This window comes from Mesocricetus auratus, unplaced genomic scaffold (genome assembly GCF_017639785.1).
Source record: "Mesocricetus auratus isolate SY011 unplaced genomic scaffold, BCM_Maur_2.0 Super-Scaffold_100047, whole genome shotgun sequence".
In the NCBI taxonomy this organism is placed as follows: domain Eukaryota; kingdom Metazoa; phylum Chordata; class Mammalia; order Rodentia; family Cricetidae; genus Mesocricetus; species Mesocricetus auratus.
This window is the reverse complement of record NW_024429224.1, coordinates 4,735,667-4,758,350: the sequence shown is the minus strand read 5'-3', so window position 1 is coordinate 4,758,350 and position 22,684 is coordinate 4,735,667. Positions and strand designations below refer to the sequence as shown.

Here is a 22,684-nt window from a genome sequence, read left to right as displayed (position 1 = left end):
CTGAGTTCTTAGGAGTGTTTTGCTGGTTTTAAGGCTCGGAGAGCCCCTCTGCATGCCAAGGGTAACCTTGCCTCTGATACCTAAATAGCCCTAGGCATATAAAGTTCAAAGAAACAAATCCTTACTTAACAGTCATAGGCCGAGCTCCATGTTTTCCTGTTTTGAGGGGGAAGTGTTTAATGAGAGAATATTGGAATGAATCATTATGTCTGACGAAAAAGTAGCTGCAGATGTCCCAAAATTCCATGTGTTTAGCAGAAAGTAGGTTCAGGGATTTCTTATCCAGACTACATTATGTCCCAGATGTGTATCATATACAAACTCATATACCTACTGACCCCATTTTCATCAGGGGCTTATTGAACCCAAACAGAGGAATGCCAAAGGCAAAGTCGTCCCCAAAACAGACCTTGTGCCTTTATGAAGCTGACATTCCAGTGAAGAAAGATGAATGAGTGAAATGGGTAATAAAATTTACAGTGGTAAATGATGAGGGAAAAAAATTGGAGATGGATACTGACTGTAGAATTTCCAGAATGGGATAAGAAATTTGACATCAAATGCCCAAGAGAAGCTTTGGTGAAAGGTTGGCTTTGAAATGATATCTAGGCCAAAGGTAAAAAGCAAATCTGGAGCTAGCTGGAGATATACCACCAGGAAGACAGAATGCACTCAGAAGCTCCATGGGGTAGCATGCCTGCTGGCTCAGGTCTACCTGCTTGAGGAACAGGAGAGAACAAACAAAGCTGGAGGTGTGTGCTGGAAGAGAGGAGAGGGGTGAAAAAACCGAAAAGGTTTCAAAAACAGCACAATATTGCATGTTATCATGGCAGAAGAGCTTCAGAAACTCATCCCATATGAACTCAAGCAAGCAACTTGACAATAGTCCACATAGTCTTAGGACATGAATGACATCACTGAGCAGTAGATTTAAGAAGGTGCCTGACCATCTATCAGACACCAAGTTGATGTCCAGTGAACAATGTCTTTCCTAATTGCCCCTACATATAACCCTAGATAATATATTTTAATATGGAAGGATTTCTGAAACAAGTCTACCTTGGGAGAATTGTGAAATTGCTTCCATGGTTTCCACTATCCACCTCTAAGCACGGGAGGTACTGTTCATATAGACATAAGTCATTGCCTATCTAGTAACTGGACCGCACAACTGGAGACAGGCATGAGACCAGGGATGGGTTATTGGTTCTACCACTAGGAACTGAATTTGAGTCAGACACTGGGGATCTCTTCTCCTCATTGGTTCACTGGGTCCATCTCACAGAGACTGAGTTCTTAAAGAAAATATAAGGATTGTTTCCTGGGATTATAAGTCAGTGTGACTTTCACAGATTTTTGCACAACTTCAGATTCAAGAGACCCTTAAGATATTTGCATGAGATTAGAGCTGGATACATGTTGACTATGACCTATGCTGGGAATGGTGAATCATTTATTTACCTTTCTAGACTCTCAGCTTCATTCTATCCAAATAGAAGAAATAATATCTAGCTTTGTTCTTTTACATGCTTGTCTGGAGCAAAATACATAAAAGATCATTAGAAAACAAAACCAAAGAACTTGCAGGGTACACATTTACTCTGATAGTTTAAGCCTATATCTATCTGTCTCATTTGCATTTTGAATTACCATTTTTGGTTTTTGTTTTGTTTTATATTTGAAAAGCTTTAATGATTAAAAAAGTATAAAGACAATTTTTGTGTTACAAAATAAAATAGAATAAAACCTGAAGTACAATGAAATTTTTAATGGAAACCTGCACTTGAGTCCTCTGAACACTTTCCAAATCTCTGCATATTCATATCATACCCATGGCAATTTTACAAGAATGCCTGTCAGTAGAACCCATGAAATTACTCACAGAAACATGGAGTAACTGATGTGTTAACCAGACACCATCATTTTCATTCAGTGGAATGGCTTTTACCATCAGTTACAGGTTAATGCAGTTTTACTTTTGATATCCATGATTGAATGAAATGAAGATTCAATTTATAGAGACAAAATAATTAGAAGAATTCATGGAAATTCTATAGATTCAAATTATTTAATATATTGAAATGGCAGTTTTATATTTAAACTTTATAAAGAAATGACATTAGCTTTGAATTACCATTTTTGAATTTGACATGATGCTGATGAAGATTCCTTGGTATCTCATGGAAGACCCAGTGTGATCTTCCCCATTCTATCAGATAGATGGTATTAAGAGCTGGGGCAGTTTTTTTGGGGGGTGGGGATGGTGCCTGGAAGGCAGAACCTCTACTCACCAGTGGCCCTTGGTATGCCTCTAGCATGTGCCCAGGTGACTCTGTATGTGCTTCTCCTACAATACACTGGTTCAGATTACAGATCAGTTTATGATAGAGGAATATTGAAGGTAGTTTTTCTACTTTATTCATCACTGCGCCATACGTTTGCCTGTCTGGGTATCCAAAGTCACTGGCTAGCATATGGAACTATTGGGAGCCAGACTGACCCAAGTCTTTCTCAGAGGCCCTGGTAAAAAGACAAGAGGAACTTTAGATCTGTGTATTTGTCCAGGAGCAGTCTTGGCAAGACCAGTCTAACAGTGGAGCCAATGTCTTAAAGGACTTGAGATCACAGCTTCTGGGGACACGATTCTTTACCATTGGCTTGGTTATTAATCCTAAGGCAGCTGTGTCTGCAGTATCACATGATCTCTTTTCCAACATTGCCTGACTTAGCTCTCTGATGACCTTGACTCGTTTCCCCCTGCAAATTGTGTGTCAGATGCTACACCTCTTAATACACTTGTTTGACATAAGACAAAGTTTATGTAAGATCTCCCAACCAGGTTTTCTCTTATCTGTCATCTACCTTTCTGTCTTTCTTGTCTCCTGACGCTTCCCTGTCACTGAAGAATGACTTACTGCCATAGGACATAGAACTTGTCTTTATCTCCACGGTCCAACTGTGATCCTCTGAGCCGAGCTTGTGATGCTGTGGGCACAGACACTACACCGTGGTCATTGTCACTTGTAATTTCTCCTGGGGATGGAGATACCCTGCTGGCCTTTAGGAGAGTAGGAAACAGTCAATAAACTTGTTTCCTCCATATGGCACTGCTCCAGAGAGTCTTAGGAGCCTTTCTGAATGTGAAAAAAAATCTCTGCATAATTGAGATCGTTAAACAGAGACACAACTACAAGAATCTTAAGTCACTGGATGCCATGTCCTACTCCCCAACCAGATTCTCCTGGGTTCAACTAAAGCATTTCTTTACTGTTCCACAAGCCACACCAGAACACCCTAAGCCTTCCACAGAGTATGTACCTCCATGCACCCATGCTGCATATGTCCTCTGACAAACTATGGAGAGAAATTCTTCATTTCTAAAATGATGTACATTTTTATTACTTTAATTTTAAATATCTTGCTTCACATGTCAATCCCAGTTCCCTCTCCCTGCCCTCCTCCCGCACCCCCCACCATACCCCCGGCCTCCCACCCTATCCCCACTTCTTTGTCTGTTAAAGGATTGGTCACCCTTCTTTGGGATCATTTGAGAAGATATAAAGCTTTCTGAAGATGAGAACTAGTGGAATAAATTTATTTAGGTCACCAGGGTGTTTTCTTAAAGGAAAGATTAGAACCCTAGTTGCCCTTTTTTTCTGCTGTCACAAAAAACCAGCTTTGTTCCACCTCATAATGTCACCACAATCTCAAAACATTCAGGCAAGGGGACCGGGACCATGGAATCACACCTCTGAAACTGTGCTTTGCTGTGTCACAAAGTGTGACTATACTCCCCAAATGCATGCATAACATACCCCATACATACAAGTTCTGGTAAAAGAATCAAAGTGTTTTATTATTGTTATTTTGTTTATCATTTATACACATCACATGTTGCACAAAATGCCAACCAGGAAGCAATGGTAGAAAGATAGCTGAACTTATTGGTGCAAATGACTTTGTTATGACTAAGGATTTTGTATCACAGACAATTTGCAAGGATGTTTAGGAAATACAATATATTTTTTCAGCAGAGTAAATATGAGCTAGAATTCACAGTGGCATCAGGCTATTGATACAAGTCCTTTCTTTCAAACCATGACAAAATATCTTAGTTTGCTTCATCATCTAAAAGTATGTAATATTGCCAAAAAATAAAAGTTAAAATAAATAATCTCACAGCCTTACCCTATACTATCAAAAGACATTAGTCTAAGGCAGTTCCTTGTCTAAGCATGGCCATGCTTGTGAAAGCCATTATGTGCCTCTTATTTGCTTGCAGAGCTATAGTTTATCTGCTAAATGGGGAAAAAGTAGAAGCATTCCTTAGTAATCCAAAGCCAAATAGTATGTCACAATCTTGAAGAGCTCCTTGGCAGGTTAGATTTTGACATGCACCATTCATCTCTCATAATCTCCTACCTTGACACCAATGTCTTAATGGTGGCTGTACTCAAGGAAGCACTACAATCCTTCCTGAATGGTATAGTTGACATCATTTTGACAATTCCTGGGGATAATTCGTCTGTATCCAGACCCACATAGGGCAATAAAAGCCCAATATTAGGAGTATGGTTCAGTGTTAAAGCCACAGGATCTTATTTTTATTGCTTCCCCCAGCACTCCTAGTTCATTCTAGTCTAAGCTACTTTTGCAGACATCTTTTTCTCCCACCAGATTAAAGGAAGCATTCTAACCCGTACTTTCTGTAGCCACCTAGATTTAGCACAGAGCCAAGGAAATACCAAATAAATGATGCTTGTAAAAGAAATATATTCAAGATTAAGTTATGAGGAAATAATGGATAAAAGTAAAGTCATAGACATTTTAGCAAAACAGAAAATGATTGTAACTATATGATGTAAAATAATGCAAATGTTTTCCTCACATATGTGTATGTGTATACATATAAATATAAACATAGAATGCTAGACGCACCTTATTATTAAATTTCCTTGGGATATGAAAGATGAGAAAAATTATTTTTCATGTGCAATAATTTAACCTTAAGCTAAAACACATTTATAAAATCTCTGCAGTTGGGAGCAATATAAAGGAATCAGAGTGACATTAACAGATTTCAGCTTCCAAATGCTGTTTGATGCAATTCTAGTCCAAGTTGCAGCTCTTAATAATGGCTGATGATGTACCCTGAGTAGAAAAATGGTAATCTAATCAATCACACACTGAATTAACCTCCAAATGTGCACTGTAAAAACACTTGGGAGTCAGTATTTCAACTGATAAAAAGCCCAAGCCAAAAGTTTCAGACAAGTGACTGTCTCACAAGCCATCCTGCAAGTCACTTTTAAGTCACATAGAATGTTTCTTAATCTATCTTACAAAATTGCCCCTAGTAACCCTTTTGCTACAAAATATTTCCACGTTTTCCCCAGATTTCCAAATTATTGATCTAGCAAATTCTCTGTTCTAGCTTCATTTGTCTAATCCATATCTGAACTGCTTTTAAGTAATCATTTTCAAAATGTTTCCTAAATGAGAAGGTAGGCTCTTCTTTATGACAGGAAACTCTATTTTATTATCTCATGATGCTACTGCTCGCGAATTCAGAAACTCATGGGACCAACGTACAAGAGTCCTGAGTTGTCCCTGCATCAATTTCAGTTGTTGTGACTGAGATAAGAAACTGAAGAAAAAAGAATGGGCTTTCAAATCAAAGTCACACACACACACACACACACACACACACACACACACACACACACGTGCGTGCGCGCACGCACCATCCCCATTCTGTGCCAAGCAAGGGACTTGAGTCTGAGGTTTTAATGAATAGATTACATGTGATGCTTGCCTCAAGGAATGATGTGTATGTATGGAAGAATTATGAATGTGATGGGACTCTCAAGAGTTAATGAATTTATAGGGCCTTGAGAACACAAAGGTAATGGCAAGATATTGTGGCCTGGATTTGTTCTTCAGAGGAATATCTGGACAGTTGGGGTGGTGGTTCAAGCCCTTTTATCAAAAGGACTTGATCTATGGATGAATACATGTCTGCTATCCTGGGATGAGAATAATAGAAAATACAGACATCACAATTTCAGGAACTATATTGTAGGTAGAAGGAGAAAAGGTACTCTGGAGACAGAGAGGTGGAGCAACACAGATGATCTGCCAATAATGGACCACTTCACCCATTCTCCAGCTGTCTGACTGACAATGACTTTTGACACCACCTTTGTTGATGAAAATATTTTCCAGTGTCATCTAACTTATTTGTTAGGTAGGTGTTTTACACAGAAGAGTAGAATCTCACAAGGTATGACTTGGGAGTAACCTGGTTTTGATTTTTTAAATTGTGTCTTTCCCAATTAAATAACTACTCTGGATTAAAAAAAACATATTAAAGAAAACAATGAAGGAACACACCTAATTGACTTCACACCCAACATCATTTGTACATAATATAAATAATGCTGAATGACCAAGTTTCTGGATGGATTTTAGGCTTTCTTCACAGGAAGGAATTCTACCTCTAGTACAGCAATGCTGGTCAAAGGCCTATGGCATAAGAGGTCATAATGGTCATTTTGACTTCTACATATTGGTGTTTATAACCATAGACAGGGCCTGCTCTCAACGTCAGTCAGGGGAGCTTCCTTTTGTAGTGAACAGCAGTCATTGCAGAGATGCATAATTGGTCAGAGTGCTGAGAACGAAAGACTGAGTGCTCAGCTGAAATGGGACGTCTACATCAATACTGCACACTAACTGGGCTCAAGGAGCATTGCAGAAAAGCAGGGAAAGAGGAATATAAGAACTGGAGGTTACAAAGAATGCTATGAAATGCTGTCTCTGGATATGACATGGTTATCATGTTCCTGTATTCACTCCAGCTCTGGTAAATTCCATAACGCCTATACAAGATAGATCCAGGCAAAACTTACACATAGGCAGGGAAGCTGATTTCTGGGCCTCACTCCTCACCAAGGAGCTACCAGAAGTTGATAGCTTCTGGGGGAAGGGAGAATTCTTCTCCTTTAAAACCATAGGTTTCCCATGCTTCAGTGAATGGGTCACATATCCAGGCACACAAGGTAGTATTACTAACTGTACTTAGTTTTAAAAGACATGAGGTTAGGAAGGAGATTATTTGAGACTTATGAAGGAAGAGTTATGAAGGAAGAATTGGGAAGAGGAGGTATATGTGGTCATATTTTATTATATATATTATATATATATATACATTTCTTTAAAAATTATCCAAAGGTGAATCTAACCTTATCTAATGTCTTCTTCTCAGGTTTCTCAATGTGAAGTGCAGAAGACATGTTTGCTATGTACCTTCAAAGGACAGTTCAAAAATGTGTGGTGGGAAGAGCTTGGCCATGAACTTCTCACAAGACCTCGGGGGAGGGGCATCAAGGTTTCTTAGAACCAGCATGGGACAGGGGTATTATAAGAGCATGGGGCAAGACAGTCACCTGGGAATCTCATTTTTATTTAGAGTCTCTTTGCATCCGAGATCACAGTGGTAACTTCTTCCTGGCATGAAAGCAATGTTGCATGAATGCGGAATTCTCACACTTCCTTCTGTCAAGGCTGCTCAGATGTTCCCCATGTGCATTTAACCAGCCATTGTCTCCTCTTTGTGCTGTCCTTTACACACATCTCTCCCCAACCCTTAATTTCTTTTCTTATTCAGTTCCCTTTGTTCGGGGTTACTTCAAACAAACCTTTACCGGACCTATTCTTGGTTCAGGCTTCATCATAAAGTGTCCCTGGGGAGGAATCCCTGAGAGTTGGTACTTTTCTGATGGAAGCTGGAGTTCTGTCTCTGGGCAGAACTACAGTATCTGTGAGGTCCATCAATTTTTATTACCACTTGATTTTGCTAAGCCATGAGCTGCCAGAGTTATCAATGCATTTCAGCACAGAGCAGGCCCTGATACAGATGTATTTAGTGGGGGAATGATGTCATGGCAGAAGGCAATGACAGCTGGATGTGGAAGAATGGTCTTCTCCTTAGAGTTCCAATTTAAAGGTTATCTACTTGATCTTCCCAAGAAATCAGAACTGTACAACACCCTGTTCCATCACATGGCATCAGCCCAGCTCTTCTTTGATAAGATCATAATAACAGGTAGGTCCTCTTTGGTTCCCAAGAGTCATACTTCCCATCTGTGTGGTCCTGTCTCGCACACAGAGAAGCTCAGAAAGTCATGGAATTGTAGAAATGTACAGGATATGTTTCTCCTTCTACTCTTTCCCATTTTTTCAGCACTGCATCTGATTTCAGCCTGCCACTGAGGTCATTACTTGACTCTAGAAGACTGCCTTTATATTTCTATCTCCTTCCTTGAGTTTATTTGGTTCATGAAAAACAAATTCCAAATAACCTCAAGCTTATTAGTGTTTATTTCTAACTAGTTTGGGGAAACTACAAATCATACAAACAAACCCAAAAATAGACCTGAGGATGAAAACATACTGGCTCATTACCTTGGCAGGCATTTTGTTTATCGTTTTTATAACCAATAATAGAATGCCCATGTTTACATTATACATATATATTATGTATATTGATATATGTTATATATGTATATATATACTTTAATATAAAGAGACATAAAAAGGCCTTTTCAAATAAGCCATGACACACAATACTTGACGCTCTTATTTACAATACATGAGTACACTTTCTACATGATGATGGTGGATTATCAGATGCCAGTTAGGGTGTACAAGTACAGCAGGACACCTAAATAGGTGTGCCATGTAGCTGAATGGTTATTGCCATTAGTTCTCACTAGTCCAGACTGCATATTGAAGTTAAAAATGACATCTGATTATTGGAAAAGACAGTGATCATCTGACTCATTCTGGCTTTATAAGTACTACATGGTCTTTCAAATGGCCAAGCATTGACAAATGCTGCTGATGAGGATTAGAAACATGACAGGAAACAAGCATATCAGACCAGAGGGCAGAGCTCCACACATATCCAGAAAGGAGAACTTGCTACAGATGAACCAAGCAGCAACACTTGTGTGAGTCAGAAGATCCTGGGTTGTGTGACTAGGAAAAAGTATCCCTGACTCAGGAACTCAGGAAAATGCCCAATGAGAAATGCATACATTAAGACTACAATATTAAGAAATACAGAAAAGACTCACAAAGAAATCCTGAACCCACTGTAGGGAGATTAACATTTGCAAAGCCTTCAGCCCCCTCACAATACCACCCATATGTTTAATGATTGCAAATTAAGGACCTGAACTCATTTCCCATGGTCTGAATTTATTTACTGCATGTGTATGGGTTTATGGTTCTTACATGCACCCAGACTCCTACAGCATTCTTTCCATGGGATCAGTGACCTGGAAATCTAGTCCAGGTGCCCAGGAAAGACAGGGTTCCATACTGTGCAGGGTCCTTCTGCAAAGGGGGGGCTGTCTCTGTTGTGATCATCTATGCTGCTCTGGTTCATGCATTTCTTCTGTACAGCCAAATGTCCATCCTTCTGACTTTAGCCTACATAATACACTTAGATGGGAACAATTTTAAATATCCTTTTTTTTTCAAAACTTCTGCATCAGTCACTTACCAATAACACTTCAAGTTGGGTCTTCATTCTGGCTTTTGTTCTCCAATCTGATCTCACTTTTGCCTCTGCTATCTATTAATTTTTACAAATGTGGTCTTTCCTAGCCCTTTATTTTCCTAAGGCAAGAAGACATCACTATTGAAAGATAACAGCACCCTTCTTAGAGCTCCCCTGAGGTTCTTTACCCAGCATGCCTCCCTTGGAATGTCTTTCTCCTTGCAGGGAGAAGAGAAACAGCTGGCCATGTTAATGGTTTTGAATAGTTGCTCTTGCATGCAAGGCTAATACACCATTTCTTTGGAAGTATGTCAGTAGGACATTCATCCAACTGCCTCCTTCAGCCAGGCAGAGTCTCTCTCAATCATCTCCATTTCAGACAGGACATTAGACATTCACAGAAACAATTTGTGGACCAGGCTATGCATAGAAAAAGTTTAAGGAAGTAGGTGGAATAATTTGTTTAATATGCTCCCTACAACTGTTACTGTTTCTACCAAACCTGTGTTTAGCAGCAGTATCACCTTTATCTTCCCTTTCCTTAAGTCACCCTACTTACTGCTGCTAGAAAACAAAAGATGAATTTATCACTTTCCCTTGTGATTTTGTTAGAAAACATGGAGAAGATAAGAGCATGTATAGAACAATTTTTTGAACAGGTGGTATTTTTGATCTATTAAGAGTTCTATTTACAGAAGATGCCCTACTTCCACACAGAAGTTAACCTGAGTTCTGAAATGTTTGTGTGCACTTAATTGAATCAACACATGATAAAGCTATGACCTAGTAACAGATTGGGAAAAGTCTAGTTAGTCTGGATCAGTTCTCATGAGCTAGGCTGGTTATAGAGCTGAGCTCATCAATGGTAATCTTATTTTCTCACATTGTCCCTAGAAACATGTTGAATAAGATTCTAGGCAGCTAAACAAATTCAAGAAAACATTGTTGTCTTTTACACTGTTTGTTCACCTTCCCAGTGTCTAAATTACAAATGTCTCTAGTGTGCAGTCCCAGTGAAGCTTCATCCTCCCATACCCTCCATCTCCTTCTACTCCACTCTGGAATTCAGAGGTATGGAAAAGCATGACATAGCTAAGAACTGAACTGATCTGGTCAGTCACCCAGGCTGCTCCTTGGAGGCCACTACTTGAAATAGTTGAGTCCTGCCACCAAGAAAAACTTTTCAAGGAAGAGTTCTGAGTCCAGCACAGCTATATGAGCTGCACGGCCAATCAGAGTGTTGGCAGTGTTGGGCAGAGCATGGAACACGTTATGTCTGATCAAAGTGCAGTCCTTAGCTTCCACAAGAGGGCCCAGGAGGTTGTTGATCATTTCTGCATATACAGGCCCTGGAAGGAAGGAAGGAAGACAATAAAGGAAATTAGAGCAAAATTTGGCAGTACAGTCTAGAGAACAGCTCTGCATCTGTGTTGGCAGAGCACATAACAGACTGAGTTCCAACCTCACGCTAGTGGGTGCAAATAAATGAGGAATGGAATCCAATTTCTCTCTAGAGATTGCAATTGGTAGGGTTATGATGCCTTTCTTCAGATGACATAGTGACCTGGTGTTGGAGGCCACAGCACAAGTGAGAGGGATTCCTAGAGGAATGCTATCTCTCAGGAAGAGACTCAGAGGAAGAAGATTCAAGCAAGGTTGCTCGGAGATTCAGTTTCTGCTTCAGAACACAATGGGGGCTGTATCCATTTGTAAATCAGTCATGAAAGTTGACACTTCCTAAATGCGAAATTTTAAGGTCGAGCAGCAATGCAAGTTTGTTGCTGTTGTGTTGCCTTGTTTGTATAATTAAAAGACTCAGTTGACTGTGTTTCTATCTAAAAAGTGACTCAGTTTCAGGTTTGCTTTAGATAGTGGGGCATAGAGATATATGGTAAGAGAAATCATTGAGCAATGAGCAACCTGTACACCAGAGTCTACAGTCCACATCTCTTTCGTGCACTTTACTCCGGCAGCACATTCACGTAAACTTTATGCCATACAGGGACACCTGCTGGGATGATACTGCGGACCAAGGGGGCTTTCTGATTCAGTGGGAAAGGTAGAAACCACAAGCTATAACATAAGCTTCCAGGTGTCCATTACAACTAGGAATCGTGTCATAAAACCAGAATGGCACTCTTATTTTTCACAGAGAGGGGCAACTCTACTGAATGCTCCAGTTAATCAGCTCCACTCAAGACATTGCTCCCTTCCACATGAACAACCTCACATTGCTTTCCCTTTCCATCAACTGATCATTAGTGCAAACCATTAGGGCTATTTCCCTGAGTGGGGAGGGTAGTGGATTGGACCATATGCTGAAAAAAACTGCTTTTGGACTCTCATTCTCCTTTCAAGGTCTTGATAGTTTTGAAGCTGAGGAAGCTAAAAGGCAAACTAAAAAATCTTGGATTTCTTTGTGGAAATATCTGTCATAATCTTGCTAATTTGTCTGAAAACAAATGGCTTGTGATTGGAATAAGAGGAATTCTTCTTCCAAAGAGCCTATATGACTGCTTTAGGAAAGTAGCAAACTCATGTTCTAAAATCATATGTACAAAGTACTGTTTTTAGAAGGAAAATTGAAGTCAGTTATAAGTCAGTATAAAAGAATTGGATGATCGGGTAGAGGTGGGAAATGATGAACTCTAGAAATGTAATGGCTGTTGCATTCATGAACTCCCAGCAGCTGCACAATATCAAACCAGTTAAAAATTCTAGCACAGACCAAGCAACCAGGAGCCTGCAGAGAGAGCTGCTCCACTTCTGCCCAAACCCAGGGCAGAGGGCAAAGGTGAGCACACTTGCCCTCTCTCAGATCCCCTGGCTTGGGGACTGCAGCCAGGTCAACTCCCTCCTAAGGATGACCAAGCAACCTGGCACCTGCAGAGAGAGCTGGGCCATTTCTGCCCACACTCAGGGCAGAGGGCAGAGGTGAACACCTTGTCCCCATCTTAGACCCGATTTCTTCCTGCTCGGCCTATCTCTGAGTCCCTAGCTTGGGGACTGCAGCCAGGTTGACTCCCACCCCCACCCCACAATGGACAATCAAGCGACCAGGAGCCTGCAAAGAGAGCTGGTACACTTCTGTCCACACTTGGGGCAGAGGACAGAGGTGAGCACCGGGTCCCCAACTTAGACCAGATTTCTTTCCACTCTCCCTCTCTCAGATCCCATGGCTTAGGGATGGCAGCCAGGTCAATTCCCCCCAAAGGACAACCAGGCAACAAGGAGCCTGCAGAGAGAGCTGCTCCACTTCCACCCAAACCCAGGGCAGAGGGCAGAGAGCAGAGGCCAGAGAGTATTGGATTTGCTTGTACCCACCGAAAGGGAACCCTGGTTGCCTATCCACCAGGAGAGGAAGAGACTCTTTGTACACCCATTGGAAGAAATGAAGGGGAAAAGGCAATATAAGAACACACTCAGCAACAGAAAAACAAATATGACACCACCAGAGTCTAGAGATTCTACACTAGTAAGACCTGAGCACCACAATGCAGACGAAGCAGAAGGGAATGACCTTAAAAACATCTTCATGAAAAATGATAGAGACCCTCAAAGAGGATGTGAGAAAATCCCTTAAAGAAATGGGAGAAAAAAAAACAAACCAAAAAAATCAAGAAATAGAAGAAAACACAAACCAAAAATTCCAACAAATAGAAGAAAGGGAGGAAAACATGAAGCAAAAATTACAAGAAACAATTCAAACAATGCAAGGATTGAAAGCTGACATGGAGACAATAGAAAAATCACAGTCTGAAGGATTACTGGAAGTCAAAAAACTGGGAAAACAGACAGGTACTACAGATGCAAGCATAACTAACAGAATACAACAGATGGAAGAGAGAATCTCAGGTGTTGAAGACACACTAGGAGAAATAGATTCATCAATCAAAGAAAATCTGAAGTCCAAAAAAATCCCTAACACAAATATCCAGGATATGGGACACCATGAAAAGACCAAACTTAAGAATAATAGGTATAGAAGAAGGTGAAGAAACCCACCTCAAAGGGCCAGAAAACATATTCAACAAAATAATAGAAGAAAACTTTCCCAACCTAAAGAAAGACATGCCAATGAAGGTACAAGAAGCTTACAGAACACCAAATAGAGTAGATCACAAAAAAGTCCCCTCGCCACATAATAATCAAGACCCCAAGCATACAAAATAAAGAAAGAATACTTAGAGCAGCTAAGGAAAAATGTCAAATAACATATAAAGACAAACCTATAAGAATTACACCTGACTCTCCATGGAAACTCTGAAAGCCAGAAGGTCCTGGATAGATATTTTATGAACACAAGGAGACCAGGGGTGCCAGCCCAGACTACTATACTCAGCAAAGCTTTCAATCACTATAGATGGAGAAAACAAGATATTCCATGACAAAACCAGATTTAAACAATACGTATCCACTAACCCAGCCCTACAGAAAATTCTGGAAGGAAAACTCCAGTCCAAAGAAGTTAACTACAACCAGAAAAACATAGGAAATAGATAATCCCATTTTACCAATACCCAAAAGAGATACGGGGTGGAAATCTACATACAATTCCACCAAGAACAACCATTCCAAAAAAATGAGAACCAGCAATCAAAGGTCATTAATATCCCTCAATATTAATGGTCTTAATTCGCCCATAAAAAAGGCACAGGCTGACAGTGTGGATTCAAACAGAACCCATCCTTCTGCTGCATACGAGAAACACACCTCAGCCTCAGAGACAGACATTACCTCAGAGTTAAGGGTTGGCAAAAGACTTTCCAATCAAATGGCCCCAAGAAACAAGCAGGGGTAGCAATCCTAATATCTAACTAATTAGACTTTAAACTGAAATCAATCAAAAGAGATGAAGGAGTTCATTTCATATTCATCACAGGAAAAATTCACTAAGATGAAGTCTCGATTGTGAATATCTATGCCCCAAATACAAAGGCATCCACATTCATAAAAGAAACATTACTAACACTCAAACCACATATAAAACCTCACACACTAATAGTGGGAGACTTCAACACCCCACTGTCACCACTAGACAGAACTACAAGACAGAAACTTAGCAATGAAACAAAGGAACTAATAGAGGTTATGACACAATTGGGTTTGACAGACATCTATAGAATATTCCAACCAAACACAAAAGAATATACCTTCTTCTAAGGGCCACATGGAACTGTCTCAAAAACAGACCACATACTTGGCAACATAACAAACCTCATCAGGTACAAAAAAGTTGGAATTCCATGTATCTTATCAGACCACCATGCTTTAAAGTTAGAGTTCAACAACAGCACAAACTGAAGGAACCCTACAAACACACAGAAATTGAATAATGCGTTATTGCACCATGCCTAGGTCAAAGAAGAAATATAAAAAGAAATTAAAGACTTCCTAGAATTCAAACGAGAATGAAGACACAACATATCCAAACTTATGGGACACTTTGAAAGCAGTGCTAAGAGGAAAGCTCATAGCACTAAGTGCCCACATGAAAAATCTGGAGAATAGTTACACTAGAGAACTAACAGCACAGCTGAAAGCTCTAGAACACAAAGAAGCAAACTCACCCAGGAGGAGTAGATGCCAGGAAATAATCAAATTGAGGGCTGAAATCAATGAAGTAGAAACTAGGCAAACAATACAAAGAATCAATGTATCAAAGTGATGGTACTTTGAGAAAATCAACAGGATAGACAAACCTTTATCCAAACTCACCAAACGGCAGAATGTGAACATACAAATTAACAAAATCAGAAATGAAAAGTGGGACATAACAACAGACACTGAGGAAATCCAGAGAATCATCAGGTCATACTTTGAAAACCTGTACTCAAGAAAATTCAAAAATTTAAAGGAAACAGATGACTTCCTGGATAGATCTCACCTGCCAAAATTAAATAAAGAACAGATAAGCAACTTAAATAGACCTATAACACCTAAGGAAATAGAAGCAGTCATCGAAAGTCTCCCAACCAAAAAAAGCCCAGGGCCAGATGGCTTCAGTACAGAATTTTACCAGAAATTCAAAGAACAGCTTATACCAATTCTCCTCAAAGTATTCCATGCAATAGAAGCAGAAGGGTCTTTGCCAAACTCTTTTTATAAGGCTTCAATAACCTTGATACCCAATCCACACAAAGACACAACTAAGAAAGAGAACTTCTGACCAATTTCCCTCATGAACATTGATGCAAAAATACTCAATACAATAATGGCAAATCAGATCCAAGAACACATCAGAAACCTCATCCACCATGATCAAGTAGGCTTCATTCCAGGGATGCAAGGGATGGTTCAACATACAAAAATCAATCAATATAATTCACCATATAAACAAGCTGAGGAACAAAAATCACAAGATCATCTCAATAGATGCTGAAAAAGCCTTTGACAAAATCTAACACCCCTTCATGGCAAAGGTCTTGGAGACATCTGGGATAACAGGAACATACGTAAGCATGATGAAAGCTATATACAGCAAACCAACAGCCAACATCAAACTAAATGGAGAGAAACTTAAGGCGATTCCGCTAAAATCAGGAACAAGGCAAGGCTGTCCCCTCTCCCCATATCTCTTCAATATTGCACTCAAAGTTCTAGCTAGAGCAATAAGACAACAAAAGCAGACCAAGGGGATACAAATTGGAAAGGAGGAGGTAAAACTTTCCCTATTTGCAGATGATATGATAGTTTACATAAGTGCCCCAAAAAACTCTACCAGGGAAGTCTTACAGCTGATAAACACCTTCAGCAATGTGGCAGGATACAAGATCAAATGAAGAAAATCAGTAGCCCTACTATTATATATATATGTATATATATACAGATGATAAAAGGGCTGAGAAAGATATCAGAGGAACACCACCCTTTACAATTGCCACACACAAGATAAAATACCTCGAGTAATGCTAACCAAACAAGTGAAAGACCTGTATCGCAAGAGCTTTGAGTTTTTAAAGCAAGAAATTAAAGAAGACACCAGAAAATGGAAAGATCTCTCATGCTCTTGATAGGTAGGATCAATGTAGTAAAAATGACAATTCTGCCAAAAGCAATCTACAGACTCAATGCCATCCCCATCAAAATCCCAGCACAATTCTTCACAGACCTTGAAAGAACAATTTTCAACTTCACATGGCAAAAAAGACCCAGGATAGCCAAGACAACCATGCTCAACAAAGCAACGTCAGGAGGCATCACTATTCCTGACTTCAAGCTCTATTATAGAGCTGTAGTCCTGAAAACAGCTTGGTATTGGCACAAAAATAGACAGGTAGACCAGTGGAATCGAATTGAACACTTTGAGATTAATCCACAAACTTATGAACACCTGATTTTCGACAAAGAAGCTAAAATTATACAATGGAAAAAAGATAGCATCTTCAACAAATGGTGTTGGCATAACTGGATATTGGCATGTAGAAGACTGCAGATGCATAAAACTTAAGTCAATTGGATCAAAGACCTCAACATAAATCCAGCCACATTGAACCTGTTAGAAGAGAAAGTGGGAGGTACCCTTGAATGAATTGGTACAGGAGACTGCTTCCTGAACATTACACCAGTAGCACAAACACTAAGATCGACGATTAATGAATGGGACCTCCTGAAACTGAGTAGCTTCTGTAAGGCAAAGGACACAGTCAGCAAGACAAAAAGGCAACCCACATATTGTGAAACGATATTCACTAACTCCACATCTGACAGAGGACTGATCTCCAAAATTTAAACCTCATTTAGTGGCTGATCGAAGAAGAGGCAGACTCCCTTGGTTAAGTACTGAGCTGAACTCAAGAAAGCCAGTAACAGAGAGGGAGGACTGATGATCAAAGGGATTAAGACTGGGCTGGTTTAACCCCCAGAAACAGCTGACCAGACAAAGGTTAACTCTTGAATCCCAGGCATCAGCCTGGGAATCCAGCATGGGACTGATCAAGACCCCCTGAATCTGGGTGTCAATGAGGAGGCCTAGGGAATCTATTGAGCCTTGGGTAGCAGATCAGTACCCATCCCAAGTATACACACGGACTTTGGACTCCCATAGAACAATGTGAGGTGCACTCTCACCCTGAACTCTTGGGGAAGGGTCTAGGCCCTGCCCTATATGAAATGACAGACTATGGACACCCCCATGGAGGGCCTCACCCTCCCTGGGGGAATGAGGGGATAACGGGGGGGGGTTGGGGGGAGGGCACGGGAAGAGGGGAGGGAATGGGAGAGGGACCTGGAACTGACTTGTGAAGCAACCTTGTTTCTTATCTAAATTTAAACTGGAAAATAAAAGAAAAAAAACAAAAAACAAACAAACAAACAAAAAAAAACAACAAAAAAAAGAACTCAAGAAGCTATTCTCCAAAACACCAAAGGACCCAATTAAATAGTGGGGGACAGAACTAAATAGAGATTTCTCAATAGAGGAGACTAAAATGACTAAGAGACACTTGAGAAAGTGCTCAACATCCTTAGCCATTAGGGAAATGCAAATCAAAATAATCCTGAGATATCATATTACTCCTGTCAGAATGTCAAAAGTCAAAAACACCAATGACAACTTATGCTGAAAAGGATATGGAGAAGGGGAACACTCCTCCATTGCTGGTGCGAGTGTAAACTCGTACAGCCACTTTGGAAATTAGTATGGAGATTCCTCAGGAGAATGGGAATCAGGCTACCACAAGACCCAGCAATTCCACTCTTAGGCATATACCCAAATGATGCCCATTCATACAACAAGGATGTCTGTTCCACTATGTTCATAGCAGCACTATTTGTAATAGCCAGATCCTGGAAGCAACCTAGATGCCCCAAAACTGAAGAGTGGATAGAGAAAATGTGATACATTTACACAATGGAGTACTACTCAGTGGTAAAAGCAACAGAATCTTGAAATTTGCAGGCAAATGGATGGCACTAGAAGAAACCATCCTGAGTGAGGTAACCCAGTCACAAAAAGACAAACATGGCATGCACTCACTCATATATGGATTTTAGACATGGATCAGGGGAGTGTCAGCCTACAATCCCAGGGCCTGTGAGTCTGGGAAACAGGGAGGTTCCCAAGAGATATGCATGATACCCCAGAAAAGTGGAATGAGGCAAGATCTCCTGAGCAGATTGGGAATATGGGGAGAGAAGAGAGGGTACCAGAAAAAAGAGAGGAGGATAAAAGGAGGGTAGAAGAAGACATGGGGGAGCAGGAAGGCTGAGTTGGGGTAAGAATAGAGGAGACCAGGATGAGAGATACCATAATAGTTGGAGTCATTATAGCTTTGAGGAGAGAGCTGACACTAGTGAGATTCCCAGAGATGTACAAGGATAACACCAACTGGAAAACTAAGTAATAGCAGAGAGACTACATTAATAGCCCCTACCTGATGACAAGGTTGGTGTCTACCTTATGTGACATTCTAGAACTTTCATCCTGTGACTGATGGAAGCAGAGACAGATATTCACAACTAAACACTGAACTGTCCCCCAGGAACCCAGTAACAGAGATGGAGGAGTGATGAGCAAGGCGGTCAATACCGTGCTGGTGAAACCACAAAGACAGCTGACTGGACAAGGGGGAGCTCTTGAACCCCAGACTGATGGCTAAGAGGCCAACAGGGGATTGATCCAGACTCCATGAATGTAGTGTCAGTGAGGAGGCCTCAGAAATCTCTGAGGCTTTGGGTAGTTGACTAGTGTTCACCACGGCATACAAATGAACTTTGGGAGCCCATTCCACATGGAGGGATGCTCTCTCAGCCTGGACACACAGGGAAGGGGCTAGGTCCTGTCCTGGATGCAATGACTCTGGAGATCACCCCAATGAGGGCCTTACCCTCCCTGAGGAATGATGTGGGGATTGGGCTGGGGATGTGGTGGTGTGGGTCTGGCTGGTGGAGGTAATAGGGGGAGCCGGGATTGACATTTGAAGCATGCATGTTTCTAATTTAAATAAAAACATACATAAAATAAAATAAAAAATTCTAGCATGGAGGGAGAAAGCAGCTCTAGAGACCCACCCCCATGAAGAGCTATTGGTGCCTATGGCTCTTGAGAGATGGAGGCTCAATTTTCTTTACAAGTAATCCCACTGGAAGGTTGACACCTCAGTTGGTCACAACACACCCATGTGTATATGAGCAACAGTAATTGAATTCAGTGGGTTATTAAAAAACACAGAAATGAAGCTGGATGGGAGATTTGTTGGGGAGTTATGGGGAAAAGGGTTGGAAGGAGGGAATGGGGATGGATATAAACAAGATGCATTATACAATATATACATGTATGACATTTTAAAGGAATTATGAATAAAGCACTTTTTAAAAAGAATAGATGATAGGTTATTAGGTAAGCTGTGCTTGCTGGTCTGGTCAGAAGAGTCTTTACCTCTTCTACAGATGCCTGTAACCATAGGATAACACTTGCATGTTATAACATAATGGAAATAGAAGCAGAGTATTGCTCTACCGATATTATACTGTTTATATTATATATGCAACATGGCCCATTAGGTCACACATAGAAAAGGCAAAGTCACTCAGAATGCAGGAATTCCTCAGAAAATCAATTTCTGCTTAGACACATTGTTGCCTTGAGCATAGAGGTGGTTTTCAGTAATTATTTTTAAGTATGCATAATTCATCCTTAGTTATTTTTCTCAGATAAAGCACTGCTTTCATGTTGGTTAGCTTTCAGGGTAGGAACAAATTGTCTGCATGAATGTCTAAAATGAAGAAGTGACAAAGGAACAGAGGAGGTCAGGTGATTTATCACAGGAATTTTAGAAAATAGGATTTTCAGCAATACTTAATAAAAACAAAATCAACAAAAAATCTTCCCACATAGTCAAATAAATTTATGAAATAAGACACATGTCTTTGATAAATCCTTTAGAAATGTATTGTCAACATGACCATAGAAAAGAGGGGGCTGTTTCTCTCCCTATCCCTGGAAGGATTTAAATTGTAGATGAGCATAAGTAAATGTCTCCAAAAAGGAACATAGGCATCAACTTCGCAATAACTTTTAGCTAGTGTTTAACAAAATCCCAGATGCTTGCAGCATGAGTCATTCCAATTCTAGAGAAAAACATCATCTGCAGACCCTACTGGATACCCAACCTATACCTCTCTCTCTTCCTCTGTGAAACTGGAATTACATCTCTCACAATGAAGAGGAAAAGAAATATGCAACGGGCATACAACCGTCCTTGAAACAGAAAGACCACAGTTGTCAGCATTTGTGTTCTAACACAGGGCAGTCATAACTTGCCAGCACATGAAATAGGCTCGGGAGCCATACAGGAGTGTCACCAACACACGTCTCAAGTCTGGCCCTGAAGCTGGCAATGCATGCAAAGGGGCATGCCTGTAGGTTATATTTAGCAAAAAAGAAAGTTAGTGAATGACCACAGAAGAAAAAGGCTTGGCAGTCTACTAACAATGACACGGTCTTCTGACCGTGATGAACTCTGGTCAAGTCTGAACTTAAAACCAGGTCATCGACTCTTTTACATTTGTGTAGAGTAGAGCAGTGTGCTCAAGGCAAATAACAAATCTAAAAATCAATCAATCATCAAAAATCATGAAATCATTATTGGGTTGAAAATTTTTAGTAAGTGTATTTAAATTAATATCTCAGAAACAGAAGGGAGACAGCCCCTAAGGCATTCCAGTACAAAAGGAAAGCTGGAATAATTATTTCAAAGACTATTTGGCTTGGATTAATTTTTACTTTTGTTTTCTGTAGCACTACACAATCACACAAAGGCTTCTACCACAATAAACGTTTATGTTTCTAAACAAGATGAACCATATATATAGGTTCAGTAAATTGTGTATTTTTATTGAAGTTGTTATTTATCCACAAAATAAGCAAAGTTTTAAAAAGGATGTGTGTATATATGATAATTTAAGCACAGGGAATTGGGTATAACACCATGCGGAACAAATCATGTTAAAATACTGTAGCATGGTGTGTGTGTGTGTGTGTGTGTGTGTGTGTGCATGTGTGTATGTGTGCATGTGTTTGTGAGTGCCTGTGTCTATGTGTGTTTGTATATGTGTGTTTCTATGTCAGTGTGTATCTATGTGTGTGACTGTGTGCCTGTGTGTTTATTTCTGTGTCTGTGTCTATGTGTTTATCTCAGTGTCTGAGTGTGTATGATCACACTCTCACGTGTGTATGAATGTATCTGCATATGACTTATGTATTTGGGTGCCTTTGCAAGGCAGAAAGGGCATCGGATTCCCTAGAGCTAGTATATAATGTGGGTACTGGGATAGAACTCAGATCCTTTGCAAGAACAGTACATTTTCTTAATCACTGAGCTGTGTCTCCAATCCTTTCTGAAAACAGATTTATTTCAGTAGTTTTTTATTTTAAAGAATAATTTTCTGGCCATGTGTGCCCATATTTAACTAGGAAACTTACATCCATCCTAATCAGTTGACTTCTCCATGGAACCCCAATAGTCTCCATCCCTTGTCTCATTTCTCTCTGGTAAAAATTGAATGTATTATACACTTTTTCCTTTTTTATCCATTGTACTTTTCCCTCAACACACTTGCAGAGTCCATCACCCAAGTTTGTATCCAGTCTCCTATTTTCCATGAACACACACAAATGAAGCTTATCACTTCCAGGCATCTGACAAACAAATGGCTGTTCACATCCCATGAGATAATATCTATACTCCTAACAGGAATGTGTGTGCATACCCAGACAGTATGCTTATCCCACCACTCCACTGTAGAATCAGTACAGCAGTGCAGGCTACCCGGAGTCTGAGTCCAGCTGTTGCTAATAAATATATTCAGGATTTCATAAATTTACTTTCACTTTGAAAATTAGAAAGTCTCTTTCAAAAGGAAATGTAGTTTACCTGTGTGTCTGTCTCTGAGGGCAGTTTTACACATTTCGATCCTGGCTGAATGAAATGGCACATACCGGTCTTGGGGAGAAGCAACCAGAACAACGTTTTTAAAATACTGCAACCCTGTAAGAAGAAGGCAGGTGAATGCTTTCTGTCTGGGCCCATACACTGACACCCCCTCTGGGTTGTACACATTTTGCAGTCTTCATCAGAGACTGGCAGTGAGGAGTCACCAGACGCTGTGCTGTAC

The 22,684-nt window shown here is 40.2% G+C and overlaps 1 protein-coding gene across 4 annotated transcripts in view; it reads right to left on the bottom strand.

Annotated features, from left to right (window-relative positions):
* The window catches only part of Fam135b (family with sequence similarity 135 member B), a 328,330-nt gene that overhangs the window by 9,637 nt on the left and 296,009 nt on the right, over positions 1–22,684 (bottom strand). For 2 of the 4 annotated variants that reach the window (XM_040735572.1, XM_040735573.1), the window contains exons 19-20: positions 22,444–22,557; positions 3,836–10,917 (exon numbers count right to left, since the gene is read on the bottom strand). In XM_040735572.1, the coding sequence (XP_040591506.1) occupies positions 10,712–10,917; positions 22,444–22,557 (320 nt within the window). In that variant the 3' untranslated portion in view covers positions 3,836–10,711. Of the gene's footprint in view, positions 1–3,835; positions 10,918–22,443; positions 22,562–22,684 lie in introns of those variants that run through there. The other 2 variants (XM_040735574.1, XM_040735575.1) reach the window with 2 other exon arrangements.